Genomic DNA, 13,397 nt, shown 5'->3' on the forward strand with positions numbered 1-13,397 from the left:
TAACTGTATTAGGTTTAAGGGTCGAAAGTTAGGACCAACCCTCTTGAATTTTGTATAAAAGTTCTCCATTAAAATTTGTCCTAAAAATTCATTATTATAACAAAATATTGTCTTGAAGTTTTTATAGTTGGATTCACTTCAGGTTTTGAGAGACAACAGAAACATGTGGACTAAGCTTTGTCTAATGATTTAGTGTTTAGTTAAAAAGTTCCTCCACCCAACATGAAGGGAAGGGAGGAAATTAACAGCAGATGATTTATTTAAGTTTATTTTAGATGAATGTAGAAAATAAGTACATTAAAAAAATGTAAGTACAAGTATAGGGGTATCCATTAAGAGACTGCTGGAGATACACTACAATTAACTAAAGTAAATGAGACGGCATTTCTGACAATTTGGCCTTGTGAACTCAGCATTTGTCACTAAGGTGTGATATTGAGCTGTGTGCTGAAATGCATTCTACAGCATGTTAATGTAGGAACATTTAAGTAAAAAGTAGTGTTGGTTTCCAGTTTCTATATTTAAATTGAGCATTTATATTGTCTTCATATTATTTAACATTTTAGTCCTTTACATATATTGAGAATTTTTTATTTGGTCCATAAAATTCATTCAACTTGTGATTACATAGTGGTTCGTAATAAATGGCCTGTGGTTGTGCTTAAGGGCCTTTAGACTATCATTGTACACTAGTTCCTTCACTTAAGATGAAGGGAAGAGAGGAATAAAATTTACACTAGATGCTTTTGCAATTTATTCATAGCTAAAGGGAAGATGATGAAAGTAGTAAAGTGGACTTTTTATACTATGTGTATTAGTTTCATTTTCTGTCTCTGTTCTTGTTATACTGAAAAATCAAGAGTAATTGTAATCCTGTTGTTGCTGTTTAGACACAAAACTGGCAATTACAAAAATTGGTACAGCTAGCTTTACTATGACTTAATCATTTAATGGACTTCAGGTTACACTGGAAAAGTCTTCCTGACTTAGTTAATTTGAAGATAAAATTTATCGAATTGTATATTGTTATATAGAAGTTGTTAGATATGTCTAAATTCCAAAGCTAAAATGATTAGCTGTATCTTCAGAGGAGGAGTAGAGTAGATGATGTTGATAAAATATTCTTCTAGCTAGTTTTCTTGGCACAGTCATAAGCTTAATACCCCAGAGCATTGGTTTTATCAGACAGTAATGACTCTCAGAAAATAAAGAAACTCCTTTTGTATGTGATGGCTCGTTCGATGTAGTCACTGAGTTTTAAGTTAATTATTTCATTTAAAAAAGTATAATTATTTTAGCGTAAGGATTTTTATAATAACTAAAGCTTGTGATGGCATTTTCTTTTCTGTCTCATTCATTCAGATATTTTTTTGAATAGCCAATATGTGCTAGGCACATAATCTAAAGGTAAAGACATGGTTCCAGCCTTTGAGTTTAGTGGAGGGAGACTTACGTATAATTATAGTGTATAGTATTGAGAGATGTATGTCCAGTGGAAATTCAGAAAGATAGAAGAATTTTATGATGGGAATGAGTTTTAGGAAAGGATTCTTAAAAGAAGATTTTACCAGATGTATTAGAAGTTCATAGGATAGGTAAAAAGAAAGTCAGCTTTCTCAGGGAAGGAATGGCAAGTATATAAGATATGTACATGGGAAACAGTGTAGCATGTTTGAAAAACTATAAATTAGGAACCTAGAGTTGCTGGAGATACCATCAGGAGAATAGGATATAAAGACCCTGTTTACCAGGCCAAGGAAATTGAGTTTTATATATCAATTGGCAGAGAACTATTGAATATATTTTTTAGACTGGTTTCAAGTTTTTATTTTAGAAACTCATGCGATAGCAATGTCGAAGATGGATTAAGGGGCTAAAATTAGAGGGTATTGCAGTGCCAAGCAAAAAAAGATAGGGGAAATGACAGAATGTATGAAGAAAAGAGAATAGATTTAAGAGACTTTTAAGAGATAAACTCAGCAAGACATAGTGACTAATTTAGATATAAAGTGTATAGGAAGAGTGGGCTTGGATGACTCAGGTTTCTAGCCTAGACAGTTGTGTAGATGATAGCAGCATTAAACAAGGTACTTATTGGAGGATCAGTCCTTACTACAGAATTGGAGATACTTCTTGAACATTCCGGTTGAGATATCTGTACATGCAGAGATAATCATTGTAGAGGTAGAACTTTGAACTTAGAGTATGAAGAGCAGTGGGTATAAAGCTTTGGAAGAATAGGTTAGAATGGGATAAAGGTGAAAAATAGCTACATTAAAAAAAAAAAATTGGGAAAAGAGAAGCCAATGAAGTTGACTCAAGGGTCATCAGAAATATATTGAAAAAAACCAAGAAATCTCTGAAAAAATAATGCCCTGTATTTGGCATTTTAAAGGAAGTTGGCCTTAATTTTAGTATCAGAGAACACCAGAAGCTAGATTTCAGGAAGGGCGAGAAAGCAAATTGACTGTAGATTATTAAGTTTGGTCCAGAAATGAAGAAGAAGGTGGCAGGTAGGAAGCGTTATGGACCAAGGTATAGCTTTTTGTTTTTATTTTAATGTTTAAGAGGCAAAGAGATTGAATATATAAACAGGCATCCTTTTATACAGTTTGGCTGGCCTAAATTTTTATTTTCATTTGCCTTTTTATCTTTAAAAATAAAACTTTAATACACATATTACCTGTTGATGAGTTGACTTTACTTGTGTAAACTAAGTTTAATGATTGTCGATAATTCTTTTTAGGAGTATGAAAATGCTGAAAATGCTTCAACTCAGTCAAAAGTTATGAATAAAAAAGATAAAAGAAAGAATCATCAGGGAAAAGACAAACCTCTCACAGTATCACTAAAAGATTTTCAATCTGAAGGTAATATATGTATGAAATTTATTAGAGGAACTATTCTAAGTCTTCATATACTTTCTAATTTTTAAAATAAAAATTGTTTGGTTAATGTGCTACTTAGAATGTAGACTGTAAACCTGTTTGGAAATAAACAATATGGGAGTTAAAGTAATTTAAAATCAATCATTAAAACCCCATAAAACTACAATTTATATTTTTGTATTTCTGAAATTTTTTCCTTTCTAAAATTCACTGAAAATAAAAAATGACATTTATAGTTTTTAAGTCATCATGAAACATAATAGACCAGGAATAGTATCTTCAGGTTTCATCCATTACTGGTCAACTTCAAGTTTTCTAAAACTAATCTTAGAAAATTAAAATGTAAATTTTTAGAATGAGATTTATTACCAGAAGACTCTCTATAATATCATTTGTATTTTTTAAAATCAAACAGAGAAGACAGAAGGAAATTATACCATCCACCAAACTTTTGAAGATGGACCACTAAGCACATTATTTGTGATGTGGGAAATGGTGAAAACCCTAGACCTGTACTGTATTATATAGTAGCCACTATTTATGTGTGGCAACTTAAATATAAATTAATTAAAATGAACTAAAATTAGAAATTCCTTAGTTACATTAGCCACATTTCAAGTGTTCAGTAGCCACCTGTGATTAGTAGCGTACTTCCATATTAGACAGCACAGTCACAAAATATTTTTGAACAGCATTGTGCTTAGACCAGTCAGAATAGTTGCTGACCAAATGAACAGCTATTCATTCACAGAACAACTTATTTAAGTCTTATGAATTTAGCCTTAATACATTGGGCATCATAGCAATAATCTCAAAAAACAAACAAAAAAAACCCCCCTACTTTACTGTCTTCAGAAACAAGCCTGTGAAATTAGGAATAAATTTAGAGAATTATAATTGCTTTGCTTTAAGGATCAGGAAAGTTTTTCTTACAGTCTGTCTTTCTAATTAAGTTGCTTTGTTTTGAGGTTAAAAGAACAGATGTATGTTAAAATTTCCAATTTCAGTAAGAAAGATTTTACATAAGAAATATTTCATTAAAAACTAAGAAACACGAAAAGAATGCTTTTTAAAAATTCCTTAATTTACTTTCTATATGTTAGATTTAATAAATATTTTATAACTTTATTAGATTCAGACATCCATATGATTCTGTTAAACTACACAACTATTACAAGGCATAATTAACACGGTTGTGATTCTTTGGTTCTGGCATCATATTGTATGCTAAGTAGAACATGCTAAAAGAATGACTTGTGTAAGCTACCAGGATTTGATAGTTTGATCTGAAACTTGTGATTTTGACATTTACTGTGTTTATGGACTTTATTCTATTCTGATCACTGAATGCTTTAGAGAACTGGCAGCTTTTAGATTCTCAGTCATTAGAAAGCTATTCTATTATTAGTCTTTGAGAATGGAAATTTCTGCTGTCCAGAAGAATCATTATTAAATATTAGATATTCCAATCATTTCCAATTTAAATGAGAACACTTGTTTCCTATTTGTAAATTAGTCTCAACCTTATATCTGTGTGGATTCCCTTATTTTTTCCTTTTCCTCATTCTTTAATCCCTTTTCATAAATGCTATTGTTACTAAACCAGTGATTTGTTTAATCTAGATATATTTGTTATGTCTTCTTTTTTGTTTCATTCTGTAAATACAAATCAGTTTTTAGTATTTTTCCATGGTGTTATCAAATCACTATGATGTGTATTTTAAAAATAAAAAACTAGCTAATAAAAGATACAAATTATTATTTTACTTTTCATTTTATTCCACAAGGGAGTGATCTTTATAGTTTTTGCAGTCATAATATCCTATGATTTGATTTTAAACATATTTGTACCCCCTCAAGTTCACCCCCTCAGAAAATTATGTGAAACCAGAAACTTAAATGATACAGAATGCAGATGTTTAAAATTTAATAATACCCTTTGGTATGGGTGACATTTACTAGGATATAAGACCTAGTCCCTAAGCTGAATAAATTAATAGTTATATACTGAATTTTAACATCTTTTACCTAGAAAAGTAAACCTGATGAATCCTAGGCAAACCCCAAATGACTTCTGAAACTATTATAATTTTGAAATTCTTTTTAATTGCTTTGTTTAAATATTGTTTATATATTGAAATATTTTATGTTAATTCCCTCCAATGAAATATCACCATTTGTTTTATTTACAGATCACATTAGTAAAAAGACAGAGGTAAGTGTTATAACCATCTTCATTCTAGAAAACACTTGATGATTTTAAGAATAGTATTTAAATGTTTAGGAGTAAGTCTTTTTTGAGATATACCACTTAAAGGACAACTCGTAGGTGTTTCATGAGTGAACGCAATTATGTTTCTGGCAATTATAAGAATATAAAATACGTTATGGTAAAATAAAAATGTGATTATTTACATGAAATATATCTTTTGGCTTTAGCATCTAATTTGTGTGTGTACGTGAGCCAAAAGATTACCACATGTAAATTAAAATTTTAGGGAAACATTCAGAGTCTGTATTTTAATCTTTATTAAAAATATCCTAAAACCATTTCTCAAGATATTTTAGAATTACAGAAATTGTGAGTTTGTACCCATGGATAAAATAAACCTGATCATGTACTTTTCTTACCATTCACTGTTAGAGGCTAGTGCTGCTTACACATAACTTTCTAGTATTATCAGTTACTTTGTTTTTTATAGACTTCATAAAGCCCCTACAAACTTTTTAGAATTGGGAAATGAGACAACTATAAGATATTTTTTAATAATGAAGATAATACTAATGAAATGTTAGAATTCTTTTTACTTCTTTAGGTATTAATTTGTCTCGTTCTGTTATGTATGTATTCTTGTCATAATTCCTTTAATTGATTTTATTAAATGGTTAGATGTTCCTTGGTTTCTCTTTAGAATACATATATGGTTTTTGGCCATTTTTGTTACTGTTTCAGGCATTCCCTGGACAAGTCAGGGAAATAAAATTTGTCTATACAAAAACATCTAACTAACTCTCTAATTATAATAGAAAGTAAGTGCTTGTTCATACCTCTTAGAAACCTCAACTAATCATGCCTTGTAAGGAGCATTAGTGGATCCTTAAAGTTATTTTGTTTGTTTTTAATTTTAATGTGATGTCTTTTTAAATGCTAATTATGCCGGATGGAGTGTCTCATAGCTACCTACTCCTTTCTCTTTAGTACCACTTTTATCTGGCCTTCTCAACTCCAGTCCTTCTAGTACCATTCAAAAGCTTTAAAATTATAGTGATCATCATCTGTCTTGAAATCTAGAAGGTTGAGTCTTTAATATGCTTGAATAGACTATCCCTGGGAAAGTACCCAAGAAGTTGTACCAGAGGTCGCCAAGGGGTGAGGAAGGAGTGGTAACCGGAAGAGGGAGGGATAGGAGAAAGAATTACTTTTCACAATATATACTTCTGAATTTCCTGTCATGTCTATGTACTACCAATTAAAAATTTATATTAAAAATAAAAAGCACTGGGTGAGGGAGGGAGCTGGGGAACAAACTCAGTTCTATCTGGCTCCCACAGCCTATTTCCTTTTATTTGTACTGTGCTTTCAGCATGTCTCCTTTAAGACTATATAGCTTTAGGACTTCATTTCTCTCCCAAGTCTCAGTTGATGTCTTGTGATGGGGGATTGAAGTTGGGAATGACCTGTGTTGCCATCTTGGTGATGTCATTTCTATCTTTTTTTATTTGATTAACTATACTTCAGAACTTGGCCAGAGAGTCACTTTTTCCTGGAAACGTCGCTTATTTAGATGTCCATAATACCCTGTGTATACTTACTTCATAGCCTTCAACACCCTGTTTATCATTGTTTTGCTTCTCACTAGAATTTGAATACTTGGAGGTATGGGACCATATCTTGTTGATTTGGTTTCCCTGGTAGTCTAATTACTACCACATAGTAGGTAATGGAGATGAATGTTGGCTAATGAATGAATGAATGTTCTGCCTTTGCACTAAAACCTTCTTTAGACTTTTTTGGTCTACTGCTTCTGTATATTTTTACAAAACATAACAGAGGCACATAAGTTTTATTTTCTATGCAAGTTCAAGCACTTGTTAGGGCCTTTGTGGAACTCTGCATTAAGAATCCTGAGACTTTTTGCTAAGCAAGAAAAAGTACCACTATCAATTAATCGTTGCCCATTTTTAAAAGAGGAAGGAAGTGGCCACATGCTTTACAGATATTTGCCATCCCTGACATACAAAAAATAATGCTTATTATATCTGTTTTTGTACTTCTCAGTAGATTGTGAGTCCTGTGACAGTAGCCCACGTGTAGCACAGTACTAATTGCATAGTAAGAGCTTAATAAATAATTGTTTTAAGTCAAGACTTGAATCCATGAGGGTCTACTCTAGGAAAGAGGATAAAGTAGACTTATCCCACATATTATATCATCTTTAATATAATAGCCCATTTAAAGAACACCATTATTTAGAATTTCTCTTGGAATAAGTTCAGAGCATCCAAGTGTGGCAAAAGAGAAATTGCACATGTAAATGGAACATTTTGAGGTTTGTGTGTTGGCTGTATGTTAAGGTATGTTGAAATTGTAAAGCTGGGAGGCTATTCTAGGAGGTGACTTGGAGCCTTTAGAAATACGAAAGAAATTGTTGATGAAAGCATTCATATTTGTCGGTTTACACTGTAAATCATGTGTTCAAGTTAGGAAATAAGTGTTCAGTAAGAAGCTGGGGTTTTAATTGAAGTATAATTTGGACACAGTATGATGCATAGGTGCAGTTGGATGAGGTTTGACACATCCATATAATTATGTGACCTATATCTCTATCAAGGTAAAGAACATTTCCATCACACACTGTCAAGTTTCCTTCTGTCCCATCCAAGTCATCACTTCATGTCCTCTCCGCCCCCTACAGGCAACCACTGTTGTGATTTCTATCATCATGGATTAGTTTTGTGTCTTTAAAGTAAAGCCTACAGTATGTTATTCTTTGGTCTGGTTCTTTCCATCAGCAAAATGTTTGAAGGTTCATTCATGTTGTGCATATTAGTAGTTTTTCCCTTTTCATTGCTAAATTGTATTCCACAGGGTGACTTATCATGATGTATTTATTTATTCTCCTGTTTATGTACATTTAGTTTGTTTTCAGTTTTTGACCATTATAAATAAGGCTGCTATAACCTTTTTAAAAAGCTTTATTGAGGTATAATTTACATATTGTAAAAGTTATCCATATAAAGTATATAATAGAATGGATTTGAACAGATTTGCAGTTTTGCGGTCATTACGTAATCTAATTTTAGAATATGTCCATCATCCCCAAATGAAACCTTGTGTCCGTTACCAGCCACTTCCATATCCCTTCTGCCCTGCCCTCCTTCAGTCTTAGGCAACCACTAATCTACATTCTGTCTCTACAAATCTACTTATTCCAGATGTTTTGCGTACATGGAACCATACGGTATATGGTCTTTTGTGACTTATTACACTTAGCATAATGTTTTTCAAGTTCACCCATGTTGTAGCATATATTAGTACTTCATTCCTCTTTGTTGCTAATTCCATTTAGTACTGCATTTAATTTTATCTATTTCATCACTTGATTGTTTGCACTTTTGGTTATTATGAATAATGCTATGAACATTTGTGTGCAAGTCTTTTTATGAACAAATGTTTAATGTCTCTTAGATAAAAACCTACGAATGAAATTGCTATGTAGGTATTTGTTTAAGCATAAGAAATTATTGAAGTGTTTTCTAAAGTGGCTGTACCATTTTACAATTGTGGAGGTACAGGAGTTTATGAAATAAGGGAAGTTATTTTTGTGTTCCTGGTATTCCTGGGAGGCTTACAAAAGGTTTTTTTATGATGCTAGCCTTGGTTCCTTATCTTAAACTTTAAATGACAAAACAGTTTCAATAGTTATTTGTATTTCTATATACCAGTAACAGCAGAAAGTGTAATCGAAAGACTTTTTAATAAATTATAAGAATACCTAAGAATAAATTAAATAAATGATATGTTAGACATATATTGGGAAAATTGTAAAACTTTATTGAAAGATAGCAAAGATTTAAATGGGGAAAATACACCTTGTTCGTGGATTGGAAGACGTATCATAAAGAAGTCACATTTCCTCATATTAATTTGTAAAATCAGTGCAATCCCAATCGGAATCACAATTTAGTTTTCAAACTGAAAACTACAGCACTTATAAAATTATTATGGAAGTGCAAAGGACCAAAAATAGCCAAAATGCTCTTGAGGAGGAAAAACGTAGGAGGACTTGCCCAATCAGATATCAAGATTCTTTTTTAAAACTAATACTACAGTAAGGTATTACTGGTGCATTAATAGACAAACCATTAGAAAACAATAGCCCCAAAATAGACCAACCACATGTGTACACTTGATAAATATCAGAATGATGTAGAATATTGCTGGGTGAAGGATGAAGTTTTTTTAATAAATGGTTTTAGGCCAATAGATTATTTTTATGGAAAAAAAGATTTGATTATTCATATCATAAATAAAAATGTGGACAGTGGATCAAAGACTTAAAAGTAAAAGGCAATATTATAAAACATTTAGGTGCTAAAATAGGAAGAATATTTTTATTCTTTAGGGTAAGAAAGGCACAAAAACCACTATCTTTAAAATTATACATTAAGTTAAGGACTTCTTTTCATCATAATGTTTGAAAAATGAAAGGACGATCTTCAGAGAAGAAAAAGATTTTTTCCAAAAAAGAACTCAATTGAAGAATGGGTGAGAAACAAGTACTCATAAAAAGGATATTTATATGGTGTAAAAACATAGAAAAAGATGGCCAACCTCATTAATAATCAGGGAAATGCAAATTAAAACCACAGTGAGAATATTTACTCTTAGGATGGCAAAAATCAAAGATGATTTGAAATGTTGGTGAGAATATGGAATAATGGTACACTCTTTATGAAGAGGTAACCTGTTATGTCAACATAGTATTGGAATTCATAGCCAGAGCAATTAGGTAAGGAAAATAAATAAAAGGCATACAAATTGGGAAGGAAGTAAAACTGTTACTATTTGCCAGTTACATGATATATATAGAAAATTTTAAAGACTCCACACAAACCAAAAAAAACCAGAATAAGTGAATTCAGTAAAATAGAATACAAAATCAGTATACAGAGATCTGTTGCATTTATATAGTCTAATAATGAACTATGAGAAGAAAATTAAGAAAATAATTCTATTTATAATTGCATAAAAAAGAATGAAATACCCAGGAATAAATTTAAATGAGGTGAAACACCTGTGCACTGAAAACTATAAGATGCTGATGAAAGAAACGGAAGAAGACACAAATAAATGGAAATATATTCCATGTTCATGGGTTGGAAGAATTAATGTTGTTAAAATGTTCATACTGCCCAAAGCTATCTACAGATTGAATGCAATGCCTAGTCAAAATTTCAATGACATTTCTCACAGAAATAGAACAAATAGTTCTAAAATTTGTATAGAACTGTAAAAGACCCCGAATAGCCAAAGCAATCTTACGAAAGAACAACAAAGCTGGTGGCATCACACTCCCTGATTTCAAACTATATTACAAAACTATAGTGACCAAAATAATATAGTATTGGCATAGAAAGCAGACACATATAGCAATGAAGCAGAAAAGAGAGCCCAGAAATAAATCCATGCATTTTTAATCAGTTAATTTACAACAGTGGAGTCAAGAGTAAACAATGAAAGAAATGACAGTCTCTTCAATAAATGGTGTTGGGAAAACTGGACAACCATATAAAAAGGAACGAAAATGGACCACTGTACTTACACCATACACAAAAATAACTCAAATTGATTTAAGGCTTGACTGTAAAACCTGAGACCATAAAACTCCCAGAAGAAAACATAGGTAGTAAACTCCTTGACATTGGTCTTGGCAATGATTTTTCGGATTTGACACCAAAAGCAAAGGAAATAAAAACAAAAATAAATGAGTGGGACTACATCAGACTAAAGCTTTTGCACAGCAAAGGAAACCATCAACAGAATGAAAAGGCAACCTACTGAATGGAAATAACTATTTGCAAATCATATATCTGATAAGGGGTTAATATCCAAAATAAATAAAGAATTCATAAAACTCAATAGCAAAAAACCAATTGATTTGAAAAAATGGGCAGAAAATCTGAATAGACATACATTTGGCGAATAGGTACATGAAAAAGTGTTTAACATCACTAATCTTCAGGAAAATGCAAACCAAAACCACAATAAGATATCACCTCACACCTGTTAGAATAACTATTATCAAAAAGACAAGAAATAAGAAGTGTTGGTGAAGATGTGGGGAAAAGGGAACCTTTGTGCACTGTTAGTGGGACTGTAAATTGGTGCAGCCACTATGGAAAACAGTATGGACGTTCCTCAAAAAATTAAAAATAGAGCTACCATATGATCCAGCAATTCTGTTTCCAGGTTTTTATCTTATGAAAACACTAATTTGAGCAGGTAGGCATATGCACTCCTGCGTTCAGTGCAGTCTTAACAGTAGCCAAGATATGGAAACAAACCAAGTATCCATCAACAGATAAAGAAAATACACACAATGGCATATATTATTCAGCCATATAAAGAATGAAATCTTACCATTTGCAACAACGTGGATGGACCCTGAGGCATTTATACTGAAATGTCAGGCAGAGAAAGACAAATGCCTTATGATCTCGCATGTGGAACCTGAACAAAACAAAACAAGCTCACAGAAAACTGGTGGTTGCCAGAGGCAGGGGGTAAGGGTGGGCAAAATGGGTGAAGAGGGTCAAAAGGTACAAGCTTCCAGTTATGAAATGTCATGGAGATGTAAAGTTCAGCACAACAACTATAGTTAATAACACTGTACTGCATATTTGAAAGTTGCTAAGAGGTAAATCTTAAAAGTTCTTATCACAAGAAAAAAATATATATGGTGATGGATATTTACTGGAATTACTGTGGTGATTATTTTGCAATACAGTTGACCCTTGAACAACATGGGGGTTATAGGCACCAACCACCTGCGCAATTGAAAATTCGTGTATAACATAAGTCGGCCCTCCATATATGCGGATTCCCAGCTGTGGATGTATATACAAATATTGAATCATCATGTTGTACACTTGAAACTCATGTTGTATGTCAGTGACACCTCAATTAAAGATTCCTGTAACCCACAGTCCAGGGATTTTACTCCCAAGTACATGCTCTAGAGTAATATGTGCTTATGTGGATCACTATATGTATATAAGACTTAAAAGCATCATTGTTCACTAAGATCAAAACCTGTGAAGAATCTAAATGTCCATCAGTAGTAAACTGAATAACAAATTGTGGCAAATTTCGTCAATGGAGTAATAATCAGCATTAAAAGTGAATGAATTACAGTGAGAAGGAACAGTATGATTCCATATAAAGTTCAAAAATGAGCAAAATTAAGCTGTATTATTTAGGGAGATATGCATAGGTTGACAGGCAATAAAGCAAGTCAAAGAGAGTATCACAAAAAGTAGAAATAATCACACCTTTAATAGGGAAGAAAGGAGAAGCATGGAGTCTTCTGGGGTACTAGCAATGTTCATAATTACCTCGATAGTAACAAGCATGTCACTTTATAACTTTTTCAATCTGTACATATGCTGTATATGTGTTTTTAAAGCTTAAAACTGCATTTTCTGTATGCTAGTAGCAAAAGTAAAGTTATTTTTTAAAGTTGTTATTTATAGTAGCAGCAAAAGATAATAAGGTACCTAAAGATCTAATAGAAGTTATGCAAACCTATATGGAGCAAATTATCAAATTTTATTGAAAAACAAAGACAACTTACATAGATGGAAAGGTATGCCATCTTTGTGGGTAAGAAGCCTTATTAATAAAAGTGACAGTTTTTCCCAAATTTTCTTTGCATTTCCAATGCTAAGTTTGTTTGTTTTTAAAACTCAACAAATTACTAATATGGAAGCACAAAGGCTAAAAAATAGCCCAGAACTTCTAAAGAAGAACCATATTTAATGCACTTACTGTTATTTATCAAGATTCCATATATGCATGGGTCTTTTGAGCTCTCTGTTCTGTTCTACCGGTCAATTTATTACTGTGTTCATTACGTGATGTGTTCATGACTCACCATTGTAATGTCTGATATATAGAAAAGCAAAGGACGGTTGTTAGTCATATTAGGAAAAAATCAAATTGGATCTCTACCTTCTATCACACATTAAAATCTATTCCACATAGGTTAGATATTTACATGCAAAAGACAAATTGTACAACCCTTAGAACTAGAAAATATAGTATATTTCCCACCCAGGGGTAGGGAAAACTTAACAAAGCATTGTAAAAGAAAGATTGATAAATTGGATGTCATTCAAAATGAATAATTTATTTTACACAAAAATATCCAAAGAATGTAAAAAGATAAGGCATGAATTGAGAGAAGGTATTTTCAAAACAGAACTGATAAAGGATTAGTATCCAGA

The 13,397-nt window shown here is 32.0% G+C and overlaps 1 protein-coding gene across 3 annotated transcripts in view; it reads left to right on the forward strand.

Moving 5' to 3' along the window:
• The window catches only part of GKAP1 (G kinase anchoring protein 1), a 65,103-nt gene that overhangs the window by 20,854 nt on the left and 30,852 nt on the right, over window positions 1-13,397 (forward strand). For all 3 annotated transcript variants that reach the window (XM_039875671.1, XM_039875670.1, XM_039875672.1), the window contains exons 6-7: window positions 2,747-2,870; window positions 5,081-5,103. In XM_039875671.1, the coding sequence (XP_039731605.1) occupies window positions 2,747-2,870; window positions 5,081-5,103 (147 nt within the window). The remainder of the gene's footprint in view (window positions 1-2,746; window positions 2,871-5,080; window positions 5,104-13,397) is intronic.

Source organism: Pteropus medius, unplaced genomic scaffold (genome assembly GCF_902729225.1).
Source record: "Pteropus medius unplaced genomic scaffold, Ma_sr-lr_union100, whole genome shotgun sequence".
NCBI classification, from domain to species: Eukaryota; Metazoa; Chordata; class Mammalia; order Chiroptera; family Pteropodidae; genus Pteropus; species Pteropus medius.